General features: G+C 59.0%; 2 protein-coding genes across 3 annotated transcripts in view; one reads left to right on the forward strand and one right to left on the reverse strand.

Moving 5' to 3' along the window:
* Window positions 1-27,117, reverse strand: part of LFNG (LFNG O-fucosylpeptide 3-beta-N-acetylglucosaminyltransferase) — a 94,078-nt gene that overhangs the window by 28,189 nt on the left and 38,772 nt on the right. The window contains exons 2-4 of one of the 2 annotated variants that reach the window (XM_045992759.1): window positions 21,185-21,268; window positions 19,076-19,153; window positions 7,843-7,967 (exon numbers count right to left, since the gene is read on the reverse strand). The gene's annotated coding sequence lies outside the window, so the exon portion shown is untranslated. The remainder of the gene's footprint in view (window positions 1-7,842; window positions 7,968-19,075; window positions 19,154-21,184; window positions 21,269-27,117) is intronic. The other variant, XM_045992760.1, reaches the window with a different exon arrangement.
* On the forward strand, window positions 12,987-14,687 carry GRIFIN (galectin-related inter-fiber protein). The gene is made up of 5 exons (XM_045992761.1): window positions 12,987-13,096; window positions 13,560-13,639; window positions 13,738-13,897; window positions 14,208-14,374; window positions 14,559-14,687. The coding sequence occupies exons 1-5, from the start codon at window positions 13,019-13,021 to the stop codon at window positions 14,572-14,574; spliced, it is 501 nt and encodes a 166-aa protein (XP_045848717.1). The 5' UTR covers window positions 12,987-13,018; the 3' UTR covers window positions 14,575-14,687.

Consider the following 27,117-nt stretch of genomic DNA (forward strand, 5'->3'; position numbering starts at 1 on the left):
GTGCTGGGAGCCAGGTGCATGGGAGTTTGCTAGGCAGAGAAGGGTGCTTCTAAACTTCTGTATGCACCTGGTACTTCACTCACTCAGCCAACATCTACCGAGCACAACTCTGGGCATAGGGACAGAGAGCGGTCCAGGCAGGACTACCCCCACCTCCTCACAGAGGAGGATTTTGGCTACTTACTGTGATATCCAGGGATGACTGGAGAGTGAAAACAAGGACTGAGCCACGCTGGGGCAAGGTTCCTCAAGGGGAAGCTGGCAGGCATGGGGGGAGGCTATGTGCAAAGGCCCTGTGGCCAGAAGGCTAGAGTGTATGAGGCCTAGATCAGGGGCCAGCACCCAGCCTGGGGAGCTGAGTGTGGGTGGTGGCCTGCTGCATTTTGCAGGGGGCAATTCTCCCTGTCTGTGTGCATTGCTGCCCCCCCCTCTGCCCACAACCAGGCATCCATTCACGACAGCCCAGAGCCTGGAGTTGAGCCAGGACAGGGGGCTGGCAGTCAGGACTGATGCTGGTGCACACACGGGGCTGCAGGGGGTTGTGAGGGCCACGTTTGTGCAGGGAACAGGAGCGGGCACACAAGGACCCAGGGACACACAGTCACATACAAAGTCACACGACGGAGGCCCACAGGACAGGGACTCAGCAGAAACACGCAGACATAAGGCAGGCTGCTGGCCTCCCATGTCCCCTCTGCTGCATCCCCCCAGTGCACACCCCAGCCGCCACGCAGACCCCCTTCCCTCATCACCCCTTTCTCTGGCTCTTAAGCAAAGCAGTTGCTCGAAACTAATTGAATTTTCCGCCTGGAAAGGGCCTGGGGAGGTAAGGAGGGTTGGGGGCTGGGAAGAAGCTTGTTAACAGGTCTGGCCCTCCGTGCCCCACCCCTGCTCCCACATCCCCCTTCTCCCAGCCCCTCCCCTCTACTCTGGCTACAAACAATGGACAGACAGACAGGACACAGCCCCCACCCTGGGCACAGCCCCCACCCTGAGCACAGCCCGGCCTGCGCCCTAGTCCCCCCTGCCAGGCATGACCTCCAGAAGCTGGCGTGACTCCCTGGGCCCAGGGCCCACCCCACCCCCACCTCAAGGAGAACTTGGACTGGGTGGGGGGGCGGATCTGAGCATGAACCAGACCACGGATACAGAGGCTGGCCTCTGGGATCCAGGACCCAGCCCGCTGCCCACATGGAAAGGTCGCGGTCCGAGTGGGCCCCCACTGCCGGCCGCAGGCAGGGCAGCCACGCGCTGGGGGCCAAGCAGGGCTGCTCTTTGCGGGGAGGAAAAAGCTGGTGAGGGTCCGTCACCGCCCCCCAGAGTTTACTCCCCACGTGCTCCTCCCAGCCCAGCACCAGCATTTACAGTGTGAGGCGTGTGTGTGTGTGTGCGTGTGCATGTTTGCGTGTGTGACGGGCAGGGGACCTAGAAGGAGCAGGCCGGGACACAGGGGGCCTGCGACCCTCCCTGCCTGCTCCCCCGCCCATCCCCAACCACCAGCCTCTCTTCTTTTCTGGACCCCCAGCCCCCTCCACGGTCCACACATGGAAAATACCCCAAATGTGCATGAGGCCATCCCCCATCCCGTTCACTGGCCTGCGGCCCCACCGGCTTCATAGGTGCGGGGGAGTATGGGGGCCACGGCAGCCTCAGGAGCAAGACGAGGGGCCCACACTGCTCCCCTGAGAGCTGCAGGCGTGCGGGGCAGGGCCCTAGGGGCTGTCCCGGCACGGAAGAGCAGGTCACTCTCCTTCCTCATTAAACGCCGGCCCCCCTGGCGTCCCCGGCGTCTCAGGAGACAATGGGAGAGGGACCTCAAGCCCTGACCAGGGCAGGGGACTGGGGAGGGCCGGAGCCCTTGGGCTTCAGTGACTGCGCAGAGCCGCAGGCCATCAGGGCCCAGAGCTGCTGGACGAGCGGGTGGTGACGGAAGCAGGAGATCCGCGCCTTCCTGACCGGCTGATGCCCAGAGTCAGGCACACACACGGGGCTCGGGGTCAGCCGTCTTTCCTGCGTCCCGACTCCTTCCCTTGCTGTGCCGGCCGTGCCGGTGGGGGCTACACTGGAGCCGGACCCCTTGGCGATGTGACCCCCGCAGACTTGGTGCGCTCCCGGAGACAGGGGATCCCGGGTCTGGGGGAGGCCGCGGGGGTGGGAGGCAGGGCCGTGGGCATTGCCGTGGCCCTGAGAGACACCGCCCGGCCGCCTGCCCTGCCCACCCCGGCACCCAGGGACCTCTGGGATGCCCGCCTCCCTTCCGGGCCCTCCAGCAGCCCCGGCCCACGAGCCCGGCACACCCGTTCCTGCCTACCGCTCACAGGCCACGCGCCGGCAGGGGGGTGGCGGGAGCCGGCCTCTCAGGCCTGTACTATGGAAGGCCATGTGGAGAGTGGGCGGGGGGATGGAGCTGGCCAGCGGCTGCGGGGCAAGCTTCGGGCCCAGGTGACCACCATGGCCCCGCGGGGACCCGCACACATGAAGCATCTGTCTCTGCCAAGTCCTCACACTCCACCACCCGTGCACATAGCCACACACGCAGTCACTCACCTACACCCTACCCGTCCACAGACACACACACCCCACCCATGTGCTCAGGACTTCAGGGATGCTGGCTGAGTCATGGGTCTTGACCACACCACGTCCAGGTATTAGACCCCAGGGGGCCACCCCTCAACACCTAGACAGGCAGAGGGAGGGATGCAGATTCTGGGGGGTACCCACGGGGGGCACGGCCTACCCTGAGGTCACTCCTACTGGCCACGAGGATCCCATCCTGGAGAAGAGGTCCCTGAGACATGGTGGGGGGCACAAGGGAAGAATCTGGGCTGTCATACTACACGGCAGGGGCTCTGTGTCTGTGAGGTTCCGAGAGGGAGGATGTGGTCAGAGAGGGAGTGGAGGGAGCCCCAGAGGAAGAGACAGAGACAGCAAGACAGAGACAGTGAGGGATGGAGAATATGAGACACAGGGACAGTGAGAGACAGAGGCAGCAAGACAGACAGAGATAGTGAGAGACAGAGATAGCGAGACACAGACACAGTGAGACACAGAGACCGTGAGACACAGAGAGAGACAGAGACAGCAAGACAGAGCCAGTGAGGGATGGAGACAGTAAGACACAGTGAGAGACAGAGAGTAAGACACAGAGACAGTGAGAATAAAGACAGTGACAGTGAGAAACAGAGATAGTGAGAGACAGAGACAGTGAGAGACAGAGACAGTGAGAAACAGTGAGACCATGAGAGACAGAGCGAAACAGAGAGACAGTGAGACACAGAGACATGAGACATGGGAATTGTTATAGACAGAGACAGGGAGACAGTGAGAGACAGAGACAGTGAGACACAGAGAGGGTCCCAGCCTCTGGTTTGGGGTCCCCTTGAGGGGCCAGGGAGCCTGGCGTCCCCTTGCTCATCCCACTGGGGAGAGAAGGGGAGTGAGGCCGTGACAAGCGTGGTTGTCTTGGCAGCTGAGGCAAGCTCGTCCTCTTGGGGGCATTTTTTCCTCATCAAGTCATCCTGGGCTTGGTCCAGGGCCCTCTCCCCAAGCCCTGGGTGACCGACCCTCCCCCACAAGATGCCCTGAAGCCGGCGAGGGGTCTGCTGGGGCCTTTCCCACAGCCTCCCCTGGGACCCAAGGCTTGCCCCCGCACTGAGCTCCAGAGGGGCAGAGGGGCAGTGAGTGGGGTCAGCGGGGCCCACCCGGCCCTGCGGCCCCACGGCCGTCTGTCCACTGGGGCAGCGGCTCCCTCCACAGCCCTTGGGGCCGATGCTGGGTCTGAGCCCACGGAGCAAATGCCCCAGCTCCACGGGTGGGGGCCAGAGACCAGGAGGGTGAGCTGTGCCCCTCTGGACTCAGGGAGCCCTTCTCTGGACAGAGGAAGCTGCTTGTCTGTGAGGGCTGGTGAGAGCTGTGGGTTTCAGGAACGAGCTTTGAGGGAGAAGAAGACTGAGCCTGGTGGAGTAGGAGGGCTCGGGGCCCCAGCCTGTGACCCCCAAACCTGCCGTAACTCTCTGGTCCTCTTCCCTCAGCGTCCTGCCCGATATGGACAGATCGGTGGACGGATGCTGCAAGGATGGCTGCACCAACAGACAGGCAGGGGATGGGAAGATGATGCCTGGCTGGCCTGCTGACCGGACAGGCGGGCAAATAAAGTACAGGACGGTCGGAGGTCCGAGAAACATGTGAGCAGACGGACAGACACATGGAAGGACGACATGGCAGGCGGAACAGAGCCCTCCCAAAAACGTCCGGGGCCTCTTGCCTGGGACCTGTGACAATGTCCCCTTTCACGATCAAAGGGGCGTTGAGGATGTGGTTCGGCGAAGCTAGAGAACGAGGGGGTATCCAGGGTCCCGTGGGTGACCCCCAGTGCAATCACAGGGGTCTTCTGCACGGGGGTCAGGAGGCAGGTGCTGCCGGCCGCGGACACTGGGTGGGGGGTGCTCTTGTGGCCTTGGAACCTGTGGCCGGCCCTCAGCCGAGGACGCAGGTGGCTTCCAGAAGCTGGAGAAAGCAGAGCCTCCAGGAGGAATATGAACCTGCCAATGCCTTGATCTTGATTTTAGCCCGTCAGCCCCACCTGTCAGCCCAGACAGAAGACAGGACGCATTCGCGGGGCTCTCGCACAGCGGCGATGACGAACACCACAGATACCTGCAGGGATGGCAGAACTGAAGATGGGGCCCCTGCCTGAGACCTACACTCTCACCACGGTGCTGGACACTGTGGGGGAAGGCCCCCCGGCTGGACAGGAGTCCAGACACCCCAGCATCCGAGATCGCTGCAAGCCCTTGTACCTGTGAGATGCACGACCCAGAACGGAGCATCAGAACTGAGAGGGGCATCAGAGGCCGTCTGTCGGGCACGCCAGGTGGCCCTTATGTGGAGGGTTTGGGGGTGTTGAGGGCAGGTGCTTGAAGGGAGCCCCCACCATCCTTCTCCCTGGGATCCTAATCCAACCGGTGCCTCTGCACCTGGGAAGGTGGCCTGGCAGGCGGGGAAGTTGGAACCCCCACCACCCCGGCCAGTTGAGCCAACGCCCCAGACCCCACGGGCCTTCCCCGGCCACCTGCACACGCACACGTTCACCCACACATCCACGTGGACGCCACGCAGGGGAGGGCCTCTACCTCCAACCTCTGACCTTGGACAAGTACCTGGCCCTCCCCGGGTCTCTGTCTCCCCATCTGTGGGCTGGGGAGCTTGGGGCTTTGGAGAGCCATCATGGGTGTGGGGGGTGGGGACGGCAGAGGGGGCCAGGGGTCATGGGGAAGGGGAGCAGAGGCCAGGCCTGGGGAGCGGCAGGGGAGCGTCCGTCCTGGTCCTCACTCATGTTTCTGACCCCCAGGCTTCCTCCCCTGCACCCCTCTGGGGAGGGACCATAATTAACTTCTTCCTGTTCAGATCAGGAGTCCATTTCCAAAAACATATTTCGAAGGATTATTTTGCAAAGGAAATGTTTTTGAAAGAATGCCGTGTCCGTCCCAGCCCAGGGAAGTGGCGGCAGTAGTCAGAACGCAGAGGAGAGCAGGGGTGGGAGTGACCCGGGTGGCCCCGGTGGCTGCAGTGAGCTGGTAAGCTGGCCCTGAGCCTGTCTGGGGTGGGGAGGCCAAGGCCATGGTGGGAGGAGGGTCTCCACTTCCTCCCGCCCACTCTTTGCACTCTGTCTGCCCCAGGCCCCCCCACTGCTGAGCCATGGTTTGGGGGGGATCTTGGGGATCAGCTCCCCTTAAAAACTCTCCTGCTCCCTGCTGGCCACACACCCCGGCTTCCCTCTCCACTGGGTCCTCTCCTGCCCCCCGAGGCATCACAGGCTCTGTCCGGTCACCCTGGCCGGCCCCCGGACAGCTCCCTGTTCCCCAGGGGTGGGCGTCCTCTAGTGAGGTACGAGGCTGCTGTCAGCCCAGCCTGCCCTCCTACATTTCACGGCTCCCTGGGGCACCCTGCGGGCACCCCCTTCTTGACCTTGGCCCTCACTTGGATGTCCCGTGGAAGGCCCTTCCTCACCACAGGAGCTAACATGCAAGTGGTTTTTCTTTGCTTTTATTTTCTATCCTGAGAAACATGATGCAAAGTTTCCACCATTGCCTGCCGGGGGACAGGAATGGTGGGGGGGTGTTGGGGAACGGCCATGGGCCACCGAGCAGCCAGCCGGGTCCTCAGTAGGAAGTGTCTCTCTTTTCTGGACTGGGGGCTCCCCAGACACCGGAGAGTCTTGGCACTGACCATACAGACTCCGGACCAATCTGGGCTGCCCACCTCCCCTCTGCCCACCTGGCCTGTCCTCCCTCGGCCTGTTCCCCGTATCCACCATGGTCTCCCAGCCCCCAGCACTCAGCGAGCGTTCTGGAGGGAACTGCTGAATGCATGGGTGGATCACGGGGATCTGGCTGGGGGACTAGTAGGGAAGACCCTTTTCATCTCAAAAGGCCAAACCTCAGTTTCTTGTCCCAAAATCCCACGCTGGGCCCTGGGCAGCCCCTTCCTGCCTCAGTTTCCCCTCCCAAACCCGCCTCTGCAGGGGCCAGCCCAGCACAGCGCTCCTCAGGCTGGGGAAATTCCATAGGCCTGGCCACTGCAAGCCGCGCTGTTTGAAGACAGTCCCAGCCCCCTGGGGACCCAGTGCTGGGGGAGAACATTCTGTCAGCCTGTCGGCCAGCTGGGAGGACAGTGACCAAGCGTGTGAAGGCCACCGAGGGAAAGGCGCCTGGCCAGCCGTGTCCTCGCCTGCGGCTCATGCACTGGGGTCTCCGGACACGTGCTCAGCCTCTCTGCACCCTGTTTCCCACCTGGGAAAAAGGGGGGCGAGGAGATAAGCCCTGTAGACGTCTGAGCCCTGTGGGGCCCAACCTGGTCTCGGGGCATGAGTGCCTGGCCCTGATCCTCCACCCAGTCCCCACCGTCTGCAGCGCCACCCACCCACCGGACGCCAACTCCTGGGTGCAGCGCCTCTGCACTCTGGAGGCCTGCTGGCCTGGGGGCGTTGACAGGGGCTCCCTGTCTCGGATCACCCGCTGCTCTCCCTCTGTTTCCCTCTCCCCATCCCCGCATCCTCATTCCCAGCCCCCAGCCCGCGGGGGCTCGGTGGTGCTCACAGTCCCCGGTTCCGGCACTCCGCCCCTCTGCAGATGTCCTGGAACTGGTGTGAGGTTATTTCGGGAGCTGGCGGCTCCCCTGGGCCTTTCCCGAGAGTCTTGGCGGGAGCGTTGGAAGCCAACGGGGGTCAGCCTGAGCGGGAGGGGGAGGTGGCAGCGGGCCCGGACTGGGCTGTGAGGACATAGCACAGGGCAACGACATCCTGGTGTCAGGAGGGAAGGGGGAGGCAGCGGTCACGGGCTCCCTGGCTATGCTGGGCCTGAGCCGTCCCGAGAGGGTTCTAGAGTGGGGGCAGACCCAGACCAGCTCATTCCCCACCAGCTGGCCTGGCCCTGGGGGATGGGGGAGGGGGACACTGGAGTCTCTTCGTGTGGCCCCAGCCTATTGGTCTCACAGATGTGGCCTCTGCTCACCTTCACGACCTCATCTCACACTACCCCTGCCCCACATTCCCACACTCCAGAAACGCCAGCCGCTGGCTGCTCCCACCTCAGGACCTTTGCACCTACTGTTCCTTCTGTCTGCTTATTCTGCCCAGGTCTCCTGGGCTGCGTCCTTCTCAACACGAGGTCTCAGTGATCACCTCCCCTGAGAGCCCCCTCCCAACTCTGGCCCCAGTGCTCCCACCCCTCCCTCCTACCCTCTCCATTCTGCACTGTTCCATAGAAGCGAAATGCAAGCCACAGAACTAATTTGACATTTTCTTGTGGCCATGTTAAAAAAAAAAAAGCTTAAAAGGGTCACCTGGGTGGCTCAGTCGGTTAAGTGTTCAACTCAGGTCTTGGCCAGCTTGGTCTCAGCTCAGGTCTGGATCTCAGGGTCATGAGTTCAAACCCCATGTGGGGTTCTGTGCCGGGTGTAGAGCCTACCTAAAAAAAAAAAAAGAAAGAAAGAAAAGTTTCTAAAACAGGTGGAATTAATTTTAATAATATATTTTATTTAACCCACTATATCCAAAAATAATTTCATTTAACAAGAAATCTATATTAAATAATATTAATGAGATTTTTTTTTTTTTGCAATGAGTCTTGTAAAACCCATTTCAGCAGCTCGGTGGTTATGTGTGGTCGGTACCTACCAAAACGGATTTCCCAGCTCTCTAGTTCCCTTTCTTCCTAGCCCACACACATCTAGAATGTTCTGTGCCCTTGTCGAGCTATTTATCATTCATCTGTCCTGCTGCAACACACATCCGTCTTGCCCCCACAAGGCTGTGCAGTGAAGGGGAGTCTGTGCCATTTGCCGCCCCTCCCTGCGTGCCTCGCCCCCCACCCGGGGAGGGGCCGCACCTCCAGGTCACACGGCCGCCCTGTCTACACAGTGGGGGCTTGAACCCACATCTGGTGTCCCGGACCCTGGCCTGCTGCCAGGGGAGAGCCCTGGGATCCCCGAGGCTCCAGTACCCTATCTTCAGGCCACCACAGCCCAGCTCCAGGATCCCCACCCAGCTGCTTTCTGATCTAATCGGATTCCTGGCTCTCCCTTCCCCGAGTCCCGGCTGCTGCTCCGTGTTTATAACCCTGGAGCCCAGCACCCATCTGGAGAAATCATCACAGCCCCCGTCCAGTCCAGATGTCTACCCCCACCCTGCCCTGCACAGGGCCTCCCATAGCCTCTCATGCCTGGCCCAAGGCCTCAGGACCCAGGCAGACCTTTGGGTGGCTGGTGCAGGCTAGTTGAGCTCCCTCAGAGATGGCTGCCATCCTGGTTTGCTCACTGCCAGTGTCCCCCGAGAGGGTCCCCTAGCACCAGCCAGGACCCAACCTCCCCGGCCAGGGCAGCCTTGCTTCTGTCCCCCGGCTGAGCATCTGGGCCATGCCCACGATCCCACAACCCCAGATGGAGACACTGGGGCCCAGAAAGGGGCCTGAAGAAGCAGATGGGTCTGCTCTGATTTGTAGGGGACAGAGGGAAAGGTGCAGAGTAGAAGGAGCAGCCCTGTGGTCCCTGCAGGGGGGAGGCCAGGCCACGTCTGCTGAGTATCCTTCGGCCGCTGCTGGCCAGCCCATGCCAGCAAGGGGGGTGGCGTCAGAACAGGCAGCCCCTGCCTGTCCTTGGCTCCAGCAAAGCCTTACCAGCCCCCAAATGCCCCCAAGCGAGCAGATTCTCTGGGTGATAAGAGACTCAAGGGCGGGAAGCAGGAGACACCCAGACAATGGCCAGGCACTGGGTGGGCAGCCTGGCCAGGAACAATGCTGGGCCAAATTAGGGAAAAGGAAGGTGGCGTCTGGCAGGGGAGGCTGGAAGGGCTGGACCCCAGCCAGGCAGCAAAGACGGGGTGGTGACATGCTTTCCCCAGCCCCATCCCGGCCCCTCACACGCCCACAGGTCTGCCCTCCCCAGGGCCTTTGCACATGCTGCCCTCACACATCCTTGGTGAGCCCTTCCTCTTCTGGGCTCAGCTCAAAGTCACCTCCTCCAGGAAGTCTTCCTGACCTGCTGGTATCAGGCCAGGCCCCCCTGGACACAACTGTCCTTCCCCAGATTTCCCTTCAGAAACTGATAATTGGATAACGTGAGACTGGATTAGTCATTTAATGCCTGCCCCTCCCTCAGTCACTGGAAGCTCTGTGAGGGCAGGGACCATGTTTGCCTGTCTGTCTTTCTGTCTGTGAAACTGTTCAGGGCCTTCCATATCACACGTGCACAGGAAACGTGTTCTGAGCAAGTGAATGAGTGAGAGGCTGCTTCCCTCTCCCAGCGAGGGACATGTGTGGCAGGCACCACACTGGGCACACCGTAGAAGTAACCCACCGCAGCCACGATGAGCTGAGCTCCCCGAACACCCCCACATCTCCCTCCCCTGGGCCAGGGGGCCTCTGTCCACACAGAGCGAGAGAAGGGCTGCCATGGGTCTGGCTCAGACCTGCCTCCTTCCCACTGACCCCGGAGGGTACCAGGCAGCTCCTGGCACACAGCAGGGCCTCCATGAATGGCCTGGGGTACAGCGACTGCTGCCCTGAGTGAGCAAATGATTCAGGGGAGGGAGAGCAAGGAGGGCTTTATGAGAGATGGGTCTAAGCTGTGAGCAGGTGGGACGTGGGGTGGGTGATGGCTGGGCATAGCTGGCAGGGGGCTCCAGAAGGACAGGCGAGGGGGCACCAGGGAGTAGGGGATCCTGCTGTCCTTGCCCCGGATCAGCCTCTTCCAGCCTTTAGCAGGCCCTGCGAGGGCCCTCTATGGGGCTCCTGGGTCTCAGTTTCCCCATCTGGGCAATGGTGGCCCGCGGCCTCCTGATTGGCAGCACACTACATACTGGACTGGGTCTCCCTGCTGCCCCAGAAGGCACACTCGCATCACAGCCCCAGCAGAGAGGAGAGCCAGCCGCTACGTGCCAAAGGCCACCAAGGACCCAGCCAGGGGGACAGCCAGCCTGAGGCCACGTGTCCCAGTTCCAGCGCGGCCCCTTGCCAGGTGGAGGTGGAGACTTTCTGCGCTGACCTTGCCATCAGTAAGCGGTTCCAGATGTGGGTGGGGGATGGTGTGGGGGTCGTGGGAGGGCCGGCTCGAGATCCCAATGACCTGGAATCACCCACGGCTGGGCCGGGCTGGGTGCCCACACTGAGAAGAGCAGCGGACTGGGCACTGGTGTGCTCGCACCGCCACGCTCCCTGAGGGACTCTGGGGGCTTCCTCCAGTCTGAGCCAGCCGAGGCACTGACACCCGGCTCCAGCACGCCTGCGGAAGGTGGGCTGCCCTCCAGAGGTGAGGTCATAGATCGCTGAAAACTGTCCAGAAGGTGTGTCAGATCCTTCCCAAGCGATCCCCCCAGTGCTGGGCCTGTGACCTCACCCTCCAGCACCCTTCTAAGTCCTTATTCTTCCAGGCCTGCTTGAGGCGCCACCTCCTCCAGGAAGGCAGCCCAGACAACGCACCATCCCATTGGATGCAGGGCTGAGTCCTGGTGAAGAGCCTTGGCCTCCTCTGTGCCTGTGAAGGTCCAGAGCCCAAGGCAAAACCGCACATCCGGAAGGGGGCGGAGGAGGCACCTGGACTGCCAGGTCTGTTTGCTCCCGGGGCCCAGCGCTGCCTGGCCAGCAACTTGGTGGGGGTGGGGTGGGCACTGTCCACAGCTGCCCCGACCCCCGGGGCCAGGCTGTGGCCCCACCTGAACTCCATGACATTGGGGGTTGCCACAGGGCTGGGCCAACCACATGGAGCCTCTATGTCCCTCTCTCTATTCTCCAGCCCCACTCGGGCCTCTCGGGTTGAAGCCACGGGGAGCTTAGACTGCTTCTGGCTCCCACCCCTCATGGGAGAGGTTCCAAAGCCCGGGCCGGGCGAGACCACAGCCTGGCCAGGTGTCCGCTCACACCAGGAACAAGTGCCACGGTGTGCGTGGAGGCCCAGAGCCTGCTTCATGTAGGTAGGCCTACTGGAGGTCTCCAGGCTGGCCATGGACCGACCAGGCTCTCAGCCCTACGCCCTCGAGGCCCCCTGGCTACCTGCAAATCCCCATTGCTCAGATGGGGAGGCTCAGGGAGACTCAGGGAGCAGCGGGCCTGCCCAAGCAGGGGTCCCTGAGGTCTCCTCACCCCAGACCAGTGCCCTTGTCCAGGCAGAGGACTCAGGCCTTCTGTCCAGGGAGTCTGGGGGACAAGCCCCACTCGCAGGTCCCCTAATGCCTGGCTAGGGCTTTAGACAGCTGACTCCCAAGATCCCTCCACCTGTGCCCCTGCTGACCCCAAAGTAAGGTGACAATGGCCCAGCTTCCTGTGTCCAGCCAGGGCTGTGGCTACCTGGGCCGCCCTCCCCCATTGAGGGGCCAGGCACAGGGGGAAGAGGTTAGCACGACAGAGCAAGACTGCTGAGGCCAGGGCACAGCTGGGAAGACTGAGGCCCAGAGGCTACTAGCTCAAGCCTTCTCTGGACCCCTGACTGCCCAGTCCCAACACTCTAGGGACAGGGGACAGGACACAGGATGTGGAGGTGCAGAGGCACAGATAGGCTTCACCCTCCTGCTGGCCAGCTGTGGCAGGGCCTCCCTTCTCCGTGGTTCTCGCGGGGAGGCAGCTGTGAGGGGTCTGCAGCCTGTGAACCCCAGGACAGCCAGTCTGGGTTGGGACAGGGCTCTGCAGGGTAGGCCAGGCGTGGGAGTCAGGACAGCAGCCCCCCCCCACACTGCTCAGTGCTGCCCCCTGCAGCCTGGCCCGGGTGCACTGCAGCGCCCCGCCCCGCCAACGGGCCATCCTGGCCATCTCAGCTTCCAGTCCGGCCTTAGCATCACTCCCCTCGTCAAGACTGGCCCGCACATGGCGGAGGCTGAGGGGAACAAGGGGGTGACAGCCAGCCGGGTTATCCCCGGGGCCTGAGATGTGCAGATGGGTGCCCATCCCCCAGAGATGCACTGGGCAGGGAAACTGCACGGGGGCCCTTGCACACCACACCTCTCACGCGTAGGGGCTCACGTCCACAGACACCTGTTTGTGCAGCCATGGGATCCCGCGCTCACCACATACCCACACTCCCTACACACTCACCGCATGCAGCAGCCCCAGCGCTCCACGGGCCCAGCCTGGCTCCCCTTAAGGCCAGTTCCCTGGACAGTCCAGCCAGATGGTCCCCCAGCCACCCTAAAAGCCTGGGGAGACCCTGACCCCTCCCCTACACACTCCGTGAGGGCCCCTGCCTGGCCTTCTCCCCAGCTCAGCTGAGAGGGGCTGAGGCTCCAGGCCAGCAGGGGCGTTGGGGTATGGGAAAGGCCCTCCCCCACTCCATCAGCCAGAGCCCAGGAATGCGCTGACCACAGCCCCAGCCTAATCCCAGCACAGTGCCCCATGGGGCCAGCTGAGCTGGCTGGAGCAGGGCAGCCGGGGAGGCTGGGCTGGGCTGGGCTTGGAGGGACACAGGCTGGGCCCCCAGAAGGACCAGGAAGGGTTGGTAGGCCTGCCGTCCCCCACCTCCTCTCACTTGAGCAGTGATGAGGGTTTGGGTCCCTGGAGCCCAGAGGAAGCTGCTCGGGGTGGGAAGCAGAAGTGCTTTCCTTCCTAGGACCCTAGTAAGTGAAGTGGGGGTGGGGAGGGGCCCAGGGCCTGCCACCCTGTTTCTGGTGCTTGAATAGCATACGTGTTGATAAGGTGGGGGGAGAGGGCTGGGGCCAGGGAGGGGCCAGTCAGTCTGGGGCTGTACCAGGGGTGGGGCTCCTGTGTCCTGCCCCGCTTTCCCTGCCCACCTGCCTATAAGTCTCGGCTCAGGCTCCACGTCCGCAAAAGCAGGCAAGCGAGATGGCGCTGCAGGTGGGTGAGAAGGGTACAGGGCTAGGCGGGGCCTCCCTGCACCCAGGTGCCCCTTCCCCAGGCCTGCAGGATGTGAGGGTGTGGCGTGGAGGACCCCTACCGCCCTGCCATGAAGGGAACGCTGCTCAGAGGGCCAGGGTCCTGGGGAAGAGTCCGTGCTGGGGGTGAGACGGGCTGGGGCCTTCTGGACAAGGGGGGTACACTCTGCCCCCCTTTTGCATGCAGTTTGAAGCCTTCTGTGCAGGGGGCCTGGCCCCTGGCTGGAGCCTGCTGGTCCAGGGACAATCTGACTCTGGAGAGGACAAGTAAGGGTCACCGCCCTCCCCAGGGAACCCCCTCTCAGCCTTGGGTGGGGTGACTCCCCAGCCATCTGCTGTCCCATAACTCCCATGATGCCCCGCAGGTTTGAGATCAACTTCCTGTCCGAGGCAGGGGAGATTGCCTTCCACGTCAAGCCCCGGTTCTCCAGCGCCACCGTGGTGGGCAACACGTTCCAGGGGGGCCGCTGGGGCCAGGAGGAGGTGTCCAGCATCTTCCCGCTGGTGCTGGGGGAGCCCTTTGAGGTGATGAGGACAGCAGAGGGGAGGCCCGTGGGGGGCAGAGGGAGGCCCGAGGGGGCCGGGAGGCCATCCGGGCTATCCTGCTGCTTGGTAGGAAGGACGTTGTGTCCCCATGTACTGCGGAGGATTCTGGGTAAAGACCGGGGGAGTCTTACTGCTGGGTGCAGCTAGGTGCACCCCTCAGAGAGGGAAGGGACGTCCATCTGGCGGGGGTGCAGGGCTCCCGTCGGGGGGCTGCACGATGAGGGATTCCACGTGCTGAGGGGCCCTGGGCTCCGTGGCGGGCCATGGGTCACCAGCCTCCTGTTTGCAGATGGAGGTCAGCTCAGACGCGGAGCACTTCCACGTCCACGCCCAGGAGCACAAGGTGCTACAGTTTGCACACCGCCACAGGCCGCTGGCGGCCATCACCCGGGTGCAGGTGCTCAGTGACCACCGCCTGGCCCAGGTGGAGCTGGCCAGGAGGGACCTGAGCTGGTGGTAACGTACCTGCCCCCACCCCCAACAGCCCAGCTCTGTCCCCTGCCGCACCGGGACTGACAGGCCCCAGCAGCCTGGGAGGGGGGCCCGAGGGAGCGGTGCCCACCGAACATGTCCCACCCTTGAGGCTGTGCTGGGGTCTGGGCCGGGCTGGGGCTGAGGCAGGTGTCTTGGTTGCTTGTAGGGACGGGGGCCACTGAGCTGTACCCGAAGTCCCTGGAGGGAGCCTCAGTCAGCAACCATCCCTATTCCAGTGGAGCCCACGCTGGGGGAGCTGAGGGGAGTGGTGTGTGGTTCGGCCCCTCCCATTCTAGCTCCACCTTCAATAAAGTTTGAGCAGGCTGCAGGGGCTCCGCTGCTGGGGGGGTGGGTTGGAGGGGGTGAGGTGGGGTGATGGACGCAGCCCTAGAGTCTCCCCACCAGAGATGGGGGTGGGGTCTTCCCCGAGACCTGTGTGTCCTGGGGATGGTCTGACCCCTCACCTCTTCCCTGGGAGGGGAGTGGTGTCAGATGACATCGGATGATGGGGGGCTCCTGGCCAGCAGCCCTTGCGAGACCCCTGGCCACACCCCCTCTGGCTCAGCCCGTGGGGGAGCATCCTGCCCAGTCCAGGACCGTCTACTGGGAGGTCCCGAAACCTCCTCGCCCTGCTTCCTGTTGGGTGGAAGGAAGGAGTCTTTCCTGTTTCTCCTTGTCCCACCTGGAAGTGAGACGTGCTCCCAGCCCTGCTGTGGGTGTGCGCACACACGGGCACGTGTGTGCCCGTGTGTGTGTGTGCGCGCGCGCGCGTGTGAGGGGTGGGGGCAGGGTGGGCGTAGCAGAAGGGAGGGAGCCCTGGCAATCTCGTCCGGGGCAGCCGCCCAGTGCTGGCATCAACCCCAGTGACTCTTCCCCCGTCACTCATCGGTCTGGCCATCCTTCTACCTACCCATCACCTGTCCCTCGCTCTACCCTGATGGAAGTGCTGATGTCACAGCCCAGGATGAGGCTCCCCGGGGTGTAGCCTGAACGAGGGTGTAGCCTAAACGAGGGAGCTCCTTAAGGAAGGGGCAGGTTGGTGTAGCAGACAGCAGGGCTGAGCAGGGAAGGCCCTGACTCTGGAGCCTGCAGCCCGGGTCCCACTTGCAGCCCTGCCTTCCTGAGGTCTGACCCTGGGCGAGTTCCAGGGCCTCTGGGGACAAGCGAAGCCCTCAGCCCAGGAGTGGATCTGGGCAAAGCCCTGGAGGGCTGGCTGCACATGTCACCTGCTCTGCAGTTCCAGACACAACACGCATCTGGCCATCTGAGGCTTTACAGACCGGGAAACTGAGGCTAGGGTGCAGGAGACAGCCGCAGGGCGGGGCCCGCCTGCCTCCTGAGCCGAGGGGCCATCTCAGCACCCCCACCCCCAGGTGAGACAATGGTGGCCCCAGACTCCAGCAGTGCGGCTTCCTTCCTGTCTCCGTGCACTTCCCTGCTGGTGTCCACAGCCCAGCTGGCCCAGGAGCCCCTTCCCGCCCTGCCCCCGCCTCCTGTGTCCACGATGGGGAGGCTGGGGGCTGGCAGGCAAGCCTGTACCCTGGGCAGACCTGCGGTGGCAGGAAGGGGGTCGCCCACACCGCGTGGCTCAGGGGGCGCCCTGGCCTGCATCTGTGATCTGGCCAGGCTGCTTTTGCTCTGGGGACTCTGAGGCCAGCGATGGGGGCATCCCTGCTTGAGGTGCCAGGCCCCTGCTGCTCTGTTACCTGAGCTGGTGGCTCACGCTCCCTGGGCCTCAGTTTCCCTATACACCAAAAGCTCCCATCACGGTGAGGTCGGTCTCCCCAACAGCTATGCAAGGGGGGAGGGCAAACTAGTAAAATGAGATGCCAGACTTTCTTTTCCGGGGGGTGGGAAACGGGAGTGCCGAGCCCAGAGATGGCCTGTGGCTCAGAGTTGGACACACTGTGCAAGTTTTGCCAGGCTCTGCATGGGGGCCAGGCCCACACCGTCTCCCGGGAGTTCGGCCGGGTATGCAGAATAACACTTGTCCTGCAGACGTGAAACGGGCTCAGAGAGACTGAGTAACTTGAGGAGGCCTGCTCAGCAAATGAGGGATGGAGCCCAAAAATCCAGGCCCGACATGCATGCACGTGAACATGCCCATCGGTTTCTCTGCCACGGGCCCTGAACTGAATCAGCTTCGTATCAGCCCTTCGTCCACTCCCACTTACAAGTTGCCAGGGGACAATTCAGACCCCTGCATTCATGGGCCTCAGTTTCCCCTTCTGTGAAAAGGGGCACTAGGGAGCTATGAGCTCAGGGGGTCCTGCCCTGGGGGTGGAATGCCTTGTGATGACCCCTTCCGCTACTCCCCCTACCCTCAGCACATAGTGTGGGTGCCTGTCTGGCCTGTCTGGAACTGTGTCCCAGCGCAGTTCTGCAGCCCCACAGCTGGCCCCTCAGCTGAGGCCTCCTCCAGGAAGCCCTCCCTGACCTCCGGCTTGGCTTTACAGCCTCTGCGGGCCCCTGCTCTGCACCCCTATCACACAGCCTCTTCTGGAGGTCAGGGACCAGGCCATCCCCCAGACCCCAGCCCCGGCAGCCTGGAACACCCCTGGCTCTGAGAGGTGTGCTGATGTAAGTGAGCTAATAAATGCCTGACTTGAAGAGAACCACTCAGAGCTTTGAACAAGCTAGAGACATCACCCCCCAATAGGGACGCCAGAAGCCCAATCTCCCCCACCGCGGCCCAAAAGCCCCGCAGCTTTCGCTTCATCCACACCGTCACCCTGTCACTTGTCTGCCTCCCTTCCCATCTTGAACCGCAGGGAGCCATCTCTGCCCCAGGGTCTTGGCACCGGCCCCTCCCTGCTGCTCTTCCCAGCATGCAGCCGGGCTCACTCCTTCCTGCTACCTGTCCCAGGTAGCATGTAGTGGTTCATGGGTTTAGCACCCATCACAGGTGCACAGCTGTCCTTCCCTACCAATGGCCAGCTCCACGACACGGCCAACCAGGGAGCTCACCATGGGGGTCCTCACACCTGCAGCAAGGCCTGGCATATCACACACACCAATAAATATCTGTTAGAGAAACGAGTGCATGGAACCAGACCCTGCTTAAACCCTTCTAGAGACAAGCAGCTCACTACCTACCACAGTAGTGACTGAAGCAAATTCTAGAGGTGCTTTTACTCCCATTCTTCCTGTCCCTCCTCTGCACCATAATGGTGGCTCCTTGGAAAGAGGCCACACATTCCCTGAGATCCTTCAGAGACCCTTAGACATCAGCAAGGTGGGGTGCCCCAGCCAGAGGAGTTGAAAGAGGCCCCCCAGGACAGCCCCCTGCTCCCCGCAGGCTCAGCCAAGCCCTCAGAGGGCCAGAGTCCCCTCTCAGTCATCTGCGTGTGTGCGTGTGTGTGCGAGCAAGGGGGGATCCACTGGACCGGGCTGTGTGGGGAAGCACAACTACCTCACCCAGGAGGTGGGGGCCCTCTCAAGGTCAGGTTCACAGGCTTCTGATGCCACCAGCTGGCTGAGGGTGCCAGGCCCTCTAGATGGTCGAGGAGAGAGTGCACATGCTCACAGGGCCACGTAACTCAATGAGGCAGGTAGGCACAGGGCAATAGGGACTGGTGTGGTCTGTGGCTTACAGGAAAGCTCATGGCCTACCATGCTCAGCTCCTTCCTTGTGCCCAGGGAAGTGTGCAGAGTGGGCAGATCTTCCAATTTTAAAAGATCTGATGTTAATGCATCTGATACCTGTTTTGAAACAACTAGCCACCATGGTGAGACTCAGACCCAGTATCAGTTGCGAAGCAAGCTGTCCCAGGGGCAGTCAGTATGAGATTTGTGGTCGAAAGCCAACTTTTACCCTGCTTTGTCTTCCTGGATGCCCGAGGGTGGGGAGTGCCTTCCTGCCCTCAGGCCCATAGTCCAGCCCCTTCCTAAAACTTCCCAGGTCCCCAGTGAGAAACAGATCACCCAGCAGAGGGCGCTCCAGACACGGGTTTCCCCTCAACCCCAGCTCCAGGTGGGTGGCAAAGACCCACTCTTTGTTTCCCCAGAATGAGAACCTAGGCCTGAGGCCCGAGGCCCGAGGGGGAGACTGGGAGCATTGGGATTGGCCAGCTTCCCCCGCCCCCACCCCCAGGCCTAATTGCTGGCAGAACCCAGGGCCTGGCACTGGCCTGAAGGATGGAATGAATGCACAGAAGCCGTGTGGGCTTGAGCAAATACCACTTCTAGGAGCCTCGGTTTCCAATTCTGTCGATGGGGCCACTACAAGGCACGTCTGGCACCCCCAAGTGCAGGAGAACATTGTCCGCGTGAGCCCCTCTGCTCCCTCCCTGCCCAGCCCCGTGGACATCTCCATACCCCCACTGGATGTCCTGGGCCTTGGCTCCCCCTCTGCCCTTCCTGCAGGTCCTGGAACAGTGTCCATGAGTGCATGGGTACAGAGGGAGACTGATGTCCAGCATGACCCTGGGAGTGCTGGGGGCCTAAAGTAACACCCCCGGTTCGCCTTCTCTCTGCCTAGGGTAGAGATGGCCTCAAGCAGCTGAACCCATCACCTCCTTGGGACCCCAGGGCCATTCCTACGACAGGGTGTGGATGCTGCCTGTCTTGGGGGACCCACAGATGTCTCTGCCAGAGGTCCCACACTGGCAGCCGTGGGGACAGCAGCCCACGGGCAGCAAGACCTGCCCCACAGTGGGACGAGAAGAAGAGATAGGTACACACTTGACAGTCCACCGTCGACCAGCTCCAGAAGGCTCAGGAGACCTGGCTGCAGCGGCTATTCCCAGTGGCAACAGGGACCTGGGGAGGGGGTGGCAGGTGAAGTGTGCATTTCTCCCCCTTCCCCCGACATTTCATCACGGAAAGTTTCAGACGTCCGGAGAGTGGAAATGCGTCCAGAGAACACCTGCAAACCGCTGCTCCCTGGACTTGGGGGTGAGCGCTTTGCCCCACGGCTTCCTCCCACTCCATCCTGGGTTTCCATGCATTTCAGCCCAAGTGGCCAACCTTGGACACTCCAGCTCACGCATCCCTAACTAACATTCACCACCCCTTCACAGCTCTTCTTGGAAGCCTACTTTGCTCTCCTGTGAAATGGGGGTAACAGTGTCTCCAGGAGCCTGGGGGTTGTGGGCCCTGGTGCTGCCAGGCAGGGGACACTTGTCACACAGAGAAGGGCCAGGGGGCAACAGCGAGGGGCAGGGGTGGGACCTGGATGCTGGCCTCAGCTTCCCACACCATCTGGCCTGGGTCCCCAACCCCCTTGTTATGGGTCGCCCTGCATCCCAGAGGCCGGCCACAAGTGGGGCTGTCCTCCCTAGTTCCCTCCCTCCGACGCTGGCTGGCCGCTGGCCGGAGCTGTCTTTTCAGCACCCAGCAGTGCAGCCCTCCGCGCCAGAGCGCTGGCCAGGACGACCCGGAGCTCCACACCCCCAGCGGTGGCTGCAGACCCCCAGGCAGGAGGAGATGAGCAGCCTGGCCCAGGGGGATGGGACCCTGGGAGGCTGGGGGGCCGTGGGGACCTGTAGGGAGTGGCTAGGTAGAAGAGGAACACTGGGCAGGAGGGACCCCCTGGAAGGAGGGGTTTGGCAGGGGTTGTGGCTTCTATCCACCCAGAGCCTGAGGTCAAGGTGGGATAGGGTGGCCGAGATGGGGGAGGGCATGTGGAGGGCTCTCATCGCTGGGGTACTTGCTAGAAGATCGTGTCCTCTCTGTAGCTGGGCAGTGGGGTCCTTTTCCCTTGGGAGCACTGCTCTTGGATGAGGCCCAAAGGCTTTCCCTCTCTGCCCTCTCCATGGCCCCAAGACTGCCAGGAGGTGGGGGGGGCAAAAAGGGAAGCATGATACCCCCTGCTTGCACCCCTTCTCTGCAGGGCACCCCAGCCCAGCTTTGGTGCCCCATGGATATCACCAAAGGAGCCCAGCACACTGACCCCCAGCTGACTGGGGGAGGTGCTCATCAAGTCGGCATGGAGCCCCCAGCCCTGGGTCTTCTGGGCCTGATGGCTCTCCTCCAGGAGGTCGAGGTGGCACTGATGTGTGTGCCCGACCCTGGGTCTGTCCCCTCTGACCGGTGGCCTGGTGGTTCCTGGGGTCAAGGCTTGTCAGGCCGTGGAGGTGCGGACCTATAGAGAGGACTGGGTCCCCTCTCTGTATCATGCATGGTCCTGGCTTTTTGCTGGGGAGCAGTGCCTCTGGTTTGCAGAGGGAGTTAGGATAGGGTCTAGCTGGCCTCATTGTATTTCAGCCCCCCAGCCATGTTTTAGGTTTCCATGGGTGGGAAGAGCAGACAGGAGGAAACTGCCCACCCTAAACCTCCCCTAGTCCCTCCAGCAGGGACTGGGTCCCACCCCCCACCCCAGGCTCTCCCTAGGAGGGCAGCCTAGACCAATGGGGAAGTGGGGGGTGGGGGGATCCAAGGAGGACAGGATGACTGGTTGGGGAAGGAACACTACCCCGCCTCTCCCCTCCCCCTAGGCTCTCGTGACCTCTCACCTCCTCTGGAGGCCCCTTCAGGGGGTGGGTTCCTGTCCCCAGCTTGGGGGTGGGTGGTAGCCCCACCTTAAGTTCCCTCTCTGCTCTCTCACCTTTGCTGGCTGGGGTTTTCATGAGCATTTTAGGGGCTAAAGGCAGACCTGGCAGAGAGGAGGGCAGTTGGGGAACTCAGGAGAACTAGGACCCTGAAGGCCCAGAGTGGGGCCAGACCCTTGACGGCTCAGGAGAACAGGTGTCCTTTCTAACCACTTAGTGATGACCTCGCTTTTGCTCACAAGAGCCCTAGGAGGTTGTCTTCGTGGCTGACGGAACTCAGACACAGAGGGGAGCCACGTACCTGAGGTCACATAGCTTGTCTGCGGCAGAGCTGGGATTTGAACCCTGGCGATCTGATTCCAGAGTCTTCTAGATATTTGGGAGGCTGCAGTTGGAAAAATACATATATTCAGTCCCATTTATAGAGTTTTTCTCCTTATTTTAAAAAAAAATGAGGTCTTTTTGATACTCTGACCCCCACAGCTGGGGAGGTGTTGGTCACTTTGGGCCAGACAGAGGCTCCACACTCCTGGCCCATGCTTCATAGGAAGGAGGCAGAGCCAGGGGCCGAGCCGTATCCAGGCTCTGAGAGAGCCCAGGGAAGCCTGGAGGGGACCCCGTGTACTCTGGCCAGCTGCCTGGAACATCCCGGAACTTGGAGAGGCAGCCTCCTTCCGGGAGCACCAGGGCCCTGCACCTTGTGGGGCCCTGCACAGAGGGTGGGGGTGTGGCGGGGGTGGAGCGGCTCCCTGCAGCCCCGCAGGGAAGGCACCGCCAGCAGTGTGGTGACCCAGGCCGCGCTCCGACCCAAACCTGGCTTTGGTTTCAGGACCCTGGAAACAGCTCCCCATCCTCATCTCAACCTCAACCCCTCTCCAGCCAAGAGCACCATTCCTTCTAGGTAAGCACTGCCCTCCTTGACAGCCAGCCATTCTAAGCCTGCTAGCACGGGAGCGGTTCCAGCCCGCGGGACAAAGCCGTAACCAGGGCCGCAGACCGGGCTGACCCTGGACAGGCAGTTGGCGCTGCTGCCTCGCAGGGCCCCTCGCCATGGTTACGGCCCACCCGCAGTTCCACTCAGAGGCAGGCATTGTTTGGGCGCCAGAGTGTGGCAAGCGCCCAGGAGACCGGGCTGGCACAATGGCCTTGGCGTGTCTTTGGCTATGGACGTGTAGCTGAGTGCTTTCCCACGCTCCAGCCTCTCAGCAGCCCTGGGAAGGTGAATGCACCCTGGAGAAACTGAGGCCTGGAGAAGACGTGCATTAGGGAGTCGGGGCCAGCCTCAGATAAGGCTCTGAGTCAGGGCTTGCTTCAATCAGACAATGGGTGGGATGCCCAACCTTTGCTGAGCAGCATTGGTGAAATGACAGCAACACTATGATGTGGCCCATGAACCTATGTGAGCCAACATGGTGGTGTCACCTGTCCCTCCTGCTCTCTCTGAGCCTGTCCCTAGGCAGACAAAAGCACATGCCGCTTGCACACTGTATAGCCTCCAAACCTTGGCCCCCACTGACCACTCTGCCCAAATGCCCTTCTCCTGATTCTCTTCCTATATACTTTCACCTTCCTTAATTCCTCCCCACCCAGTGGGAGAGGACACTTGTTTCACTTGCCCCTTTCCAAGCACATGCCAATTTCCCTTTGGAGAACCACCCTGCCCTGCACAGTGTGGTCCTGGGGTGTGGATGATCCTGGAGTCTGCCCTCCCATCTCTGGGTACCTGGAGGGTCTTCTGGCTGGATTCTTCTTCTCACTGCCCTGATCAGCAAGGACGGGCTGGTTGGTGCATTTGCTTCCCAGACTTGGGTCTTGAACGGAATTTGCAAAGTTGGAGCTATTGCTTGCACCCTCTGGCTCAAGGCCACCACAAGGTCATAATCAAACCAGGGAGAAGAGTAAGCGACAGCAAGAGGAGAACCACCCTCACATATTCAGGAACGACAGCATTCGCAGCTCGCTTCTTAGCAGAAACCAGAGAAGCTGGTAAAGACAGCAGAGTGACATGGCTAAAGGGAAAAGAAGCCAACCCAGAATCCTATATCCAGCAAAACTATCCATCCAAAATGAAGATAAAGGAAGACCATCTCCAGGTGTGAAAAGTCTAAGAGAATGTGTTGTGAGCAGATCTGTCTTACAGTAAGACCTAAAGGACCTAAAAGAAGTCCTTTAGGCTATAAAAAAAACAACAACAACACAAGGTGGTCACTCAAGTCTGCAGAGAGAAATGGACAGCTCTGGGGACAACGGCATGCATTAACACACCAGACTGTGTGCACACACCTTGCCAATGTCGTGTGTGGACAACGACAACACAGGGCTGTGGGGAGAGAACAAGATGAGAGCAGCAAGGTTTCCGTGTTTCCCTGGAATTAAGTCAGGATTAATCAGAAGCAGATTGTGATTAAGAGGTACACCCAATCCTCGGGGAAATCACTGAGAGATAGAGAGAGGGAGAGAGAGAGAGAGAGAAAATGAACAAATCGAGTTTAAAAAATCAACAGAGAAATTTCAATGGCACACTAAAAAACACTGATACAACATGAAAGAAGTGAAGGAGGAAGAGAGGAAGGAAATAGTTGGGAGACATCTAGAAAATAAACAGCAAACTTAAAGATGTAAACCTAACTGTGGAATAGTCAAGTGGTTTGGCCTTTGTTGCTCACACAGAGCTCCTAAAACCTTGGAATTTCCTGATTGATGCCTTCTCTTCTTCATAATCGGCCGCTGTGGCCCACACCTGGGTTTATGCTAATGAGGGCCTTGGGATGGGGCAGTGCCCTGGACAGCTTCAGAGGGGTGGTCCCCAGAGGAACCAGCCAAAGTTTGAGGGTGGAACTTTCATCCTCCAGGGAAGGAAGAGGGCCCAAGACTGAGCTTGATCATTAACAGCCAATGATTTAATCGGCCATGCCTAAGTAGAGAAACCCCATCCAAACCCCCAAACAAGGGGGTCTGGGGCTTCCAGGTGGTGACATAGATGTGCTGGAAGGGTAGTGCATCTGGAGGGGTTGTGGAACACTGGGCACCCCTCTTCCTCTCTCCCACCCCCACCATGCCCTGTGCATCTCCTCTATCTGGCTGTTTCCGAGTGGTATTCTTTGTATGATGACTGTAACCCTAAGTACAGTGGTTTCTTGAGTTCTAGGAGTCATTCTAGTGAAGTAAGGACCCTGAGGGAGGTTAAGGGAGCCAATGAATGGGCAGCCAAGTCAGACAGGCATGCAGGCAGCCTAGGAGCCCTGGACTTGCAGCTGATGTCTGACATGGGGGCCACTCACCTGTGGGGTCTGCACTGACTCCAGGGATTTTGTGTCAGAACTGAACTGACTTGTAGAACACTTAGTTGGTGTTGGAGGAGTGCAGAATTGGGTTGATAGATATTATGTCAATAATTACATTAAATGTAAATTGGGGGTCTAAACATCCCTATCAAAAGGCAGAGGTTTTCAGACTCTATTTTCTAAATACTTAAAAAAAAAAATCAATATCCTGTTTCACACTGCCTAACCCTTTGATTCAAAGACACAAATGGATGGAGGTAAATGGATATGTAAAGAACAGCCGTAAGCGAACTGGGGTGGCTACGTTACTATCCTCCCACAAATGCAAGTCTAGCCCAGATGGCCTTACGGGTAAATTCTACCAAATACTTCAAGAAGAAGTAATATCAAATCCATCACAAGATGAAGGATGGGGGCAACGTTATCCTGATTCTAAAGTCAGACAATGACATCACAAGAAACCGGCAGACTGACGTCCTTGGGAACACAGAATCCTTAATTCTGTGCAAGAATCCTTAATAAAATATTACAAACTGAATCTAGCAACACGTACAAAGGACCAGATGGAATTTATTCCAGGAATGCAAAGTTGGTTTAATGTTCAAAACCAACTAATGGGATACACTGCATTAATAGAATAAAGGACCAAAAAAACACATGATCGTGGCAATAGATGCAGGGAAAGCATCTGACCAAGATTAACACCTGCTGATAATAAAAACTCACAACACATTAGAAATAGAAGGGGATTTCCTCAAGCTGATATAGGCACCTATGAGAAGTTATAGCTAATGACTGTGCTTAATGATGAAGGACAGAATTTTTCCCCCTCTAGCTTTGTTATTCAACTGTTATCCTTGTTACTCAACATTATACTGTTATCCTTGTTATTCAACATTACACTGAAGACTAGCCAGGGGAAATACGGAACAAATAAAATGAATTAAAATGAAAGAAACTAATGAAATCCAGATTGCAAAGGAAGAAGTAAAACTATCTTTATTCACAGAAGGCATAATCCTTAATGTAGAAAATCCCAAGGAATCCCCCAAAAGGGTTACCAGACTAATAAAGCAGGTTAGCAAGGTGGCAGGATATAAGATTAATATACAAAAATCAATTAAAGCTCTATATATAAGCAATGAACATTCTGAAAATAAAAATAATTCCATCTACAGTAGCACAAAGAATAACACAGTAATTAAAAATAAATGTGACAAAGAAGGGCAAGCCTTGTATACTGAAAAGAACAAAACATCACTGACACAAATAGTACTTAGATGGAAAGGCATTCTATATTTAATTCTCCCCAAAGTGACCTAAGGTTCAACACAAGCTTTATCAAAATCCTGGTAGGTTTTTTTGGGTAGGAATTGAGAAGCTGATCCCAAAGTTTATACGGAGATTCAAAGGACCCAGAACAATTGTCAAAACAATTTTGAAAGAGGAGAGCAAAGCTGGAGGGACGGTACGACACAACTTCAAACTTGCAATAAAACCACAGGAATCAAGACACTGTCATACTGGCACAAGGATAGGAATATAGATGAGTGGATCAGAACTGAGAGTCCAGAAATCAGCCCTTGTGTTTATGAGCAGTTGGTTTTCAACCAACCAAGACAAGACAAAACAAACAACCAAAGAACCAAGACAATTCAACGGAGAAAGGACAGTCTTCTCGACAAATGCCGCTAGAACCATTGGGTATTGCAAACACAAAGGATAAACCCCACACCAAGCACAAGAAATCACTCAAAATGCTCCATGTAACAGCGAAAGCTAGAGAACTTCTGTAAGAAAACAGTGGAAATCGCTATGATCTTGAGTGAGATACAGCACCAGAAAAGCACAATCCACAAAAGAGAAATCCATATGCTGGACTTCACTGTAAATAAAAATATTCTCTTCAAGGGACACCACTAAGAAAATGAAGAGATGAGGGGCGCCTGGGTGGCTCAGCGGGTTAAAGCCTCTGCCTTCGGCTCAGGTCATGATCCCAGGGTCCTGGGATCGAGCCCCGCGTTGGGCTCTCTGCTTAGCTGGGAGCCTGCTTCCTCCTCTCTCTCTCTCTCTGCCTGCCTCTCTGCCTACTTGTAATCTCTATCTGTCAAATAAATAAATCAAAAAAAAAAAAAAAAAGAAAGAAAATGAACAGATGAGCCATAAACTGGGGGGAAAGAGTGAAAGCAGCCCAGCAGCTTTCTTACAAAGTTAAATATGAACTTAGCATACGACCCAGCAATTCCATGCTTGGGAATTGACCCAAGAGAAACGAAAACCTACGTCCACATGCTGAGTACATGAATGTTTGTAGTGGTGTCTCCATAACGCTTCCAAGATGGAAGCCATCTAAACATCTATCCACTGGGGAAGGGAAGCACTGAATATGGTTGGTCCATCCACACAATGGAACGCTATTCAACAAGAAAGGAATGAAGGATGGATCCCTGCAATGTGGGTGGACCTCAAGAATGCAATGCTGAGTGCAGCTGGACACGGGAGACCCTTTACAGTAGGGCTCCATGTATGAGAACATTGAGAAAGGGCAAATTTACAGACACGGACGCCAGGGGCTTGGGTGGAAGCAGGGGGTGGCTGTCGATGGGCTGGGGGAAGCTTGTGGGATGATGAAAATATTCTGAAATGGGATTGCAGTGATGATGGTGCAATCCTGTAAATCTGGTAGAAGTCACGTAGGACACGTACATTTTATGCGGTGCTAATCGCATCTCAATGAAGCACTTTTAAAGAAGTGAATGTTATTTTTAATGGTATTACTGTATCTGTGTTTTTTGTATCATTTTGTTGTGTCAAAAATACAATACCGGTGGGGGCACCTGGGTGACTCAGTTGGTTGAGCAACTGCCTTCAGCTCAGGTCATGATCCCAGAGTCCCACATCAGGCTCCCAGCTACCTGGGGAGTCTGCTTCTCCCTCTGACCTCCCCTCT

Source organism: Meles meles, chromosome 21 (genome assembly GCF_922984935.1).
Source record: "Meles meles chromosome 21, mMelMel3.1 paternal haplotype, whole genome shotgun sequence".
In the NCBI taxonomy this organism is placed as follows: Eukaryota; Metazoa; Chordata; class Mammalia; order Carnivora; family Mustelidae; genus Meles; species Meles meles.

Coding starts and splice junctions, on each gene's coding strand:
- GRIFIN (XM_045992761.1), top strand. CDS start 13,019: ATGAGGGTTTGGGTCCCTGGAGCCCAGAGGAAGCTGCTCGGGGTGGGA. Junction 13,640..13,737: donor TCTGACTCTGGAGAGGACAA/GTAAGGGTCACC, acceptor GATGCCCCGCAG/GTTTGAGATCAACTTCCTGT. Junction 13,898..14,207: donor TGCTGGGGGAGCCCTTTGAG/GTGATGAGGACA, acceptor TCCTGTTTGCAG/ATGGAGGTCAGCTCAGACGC.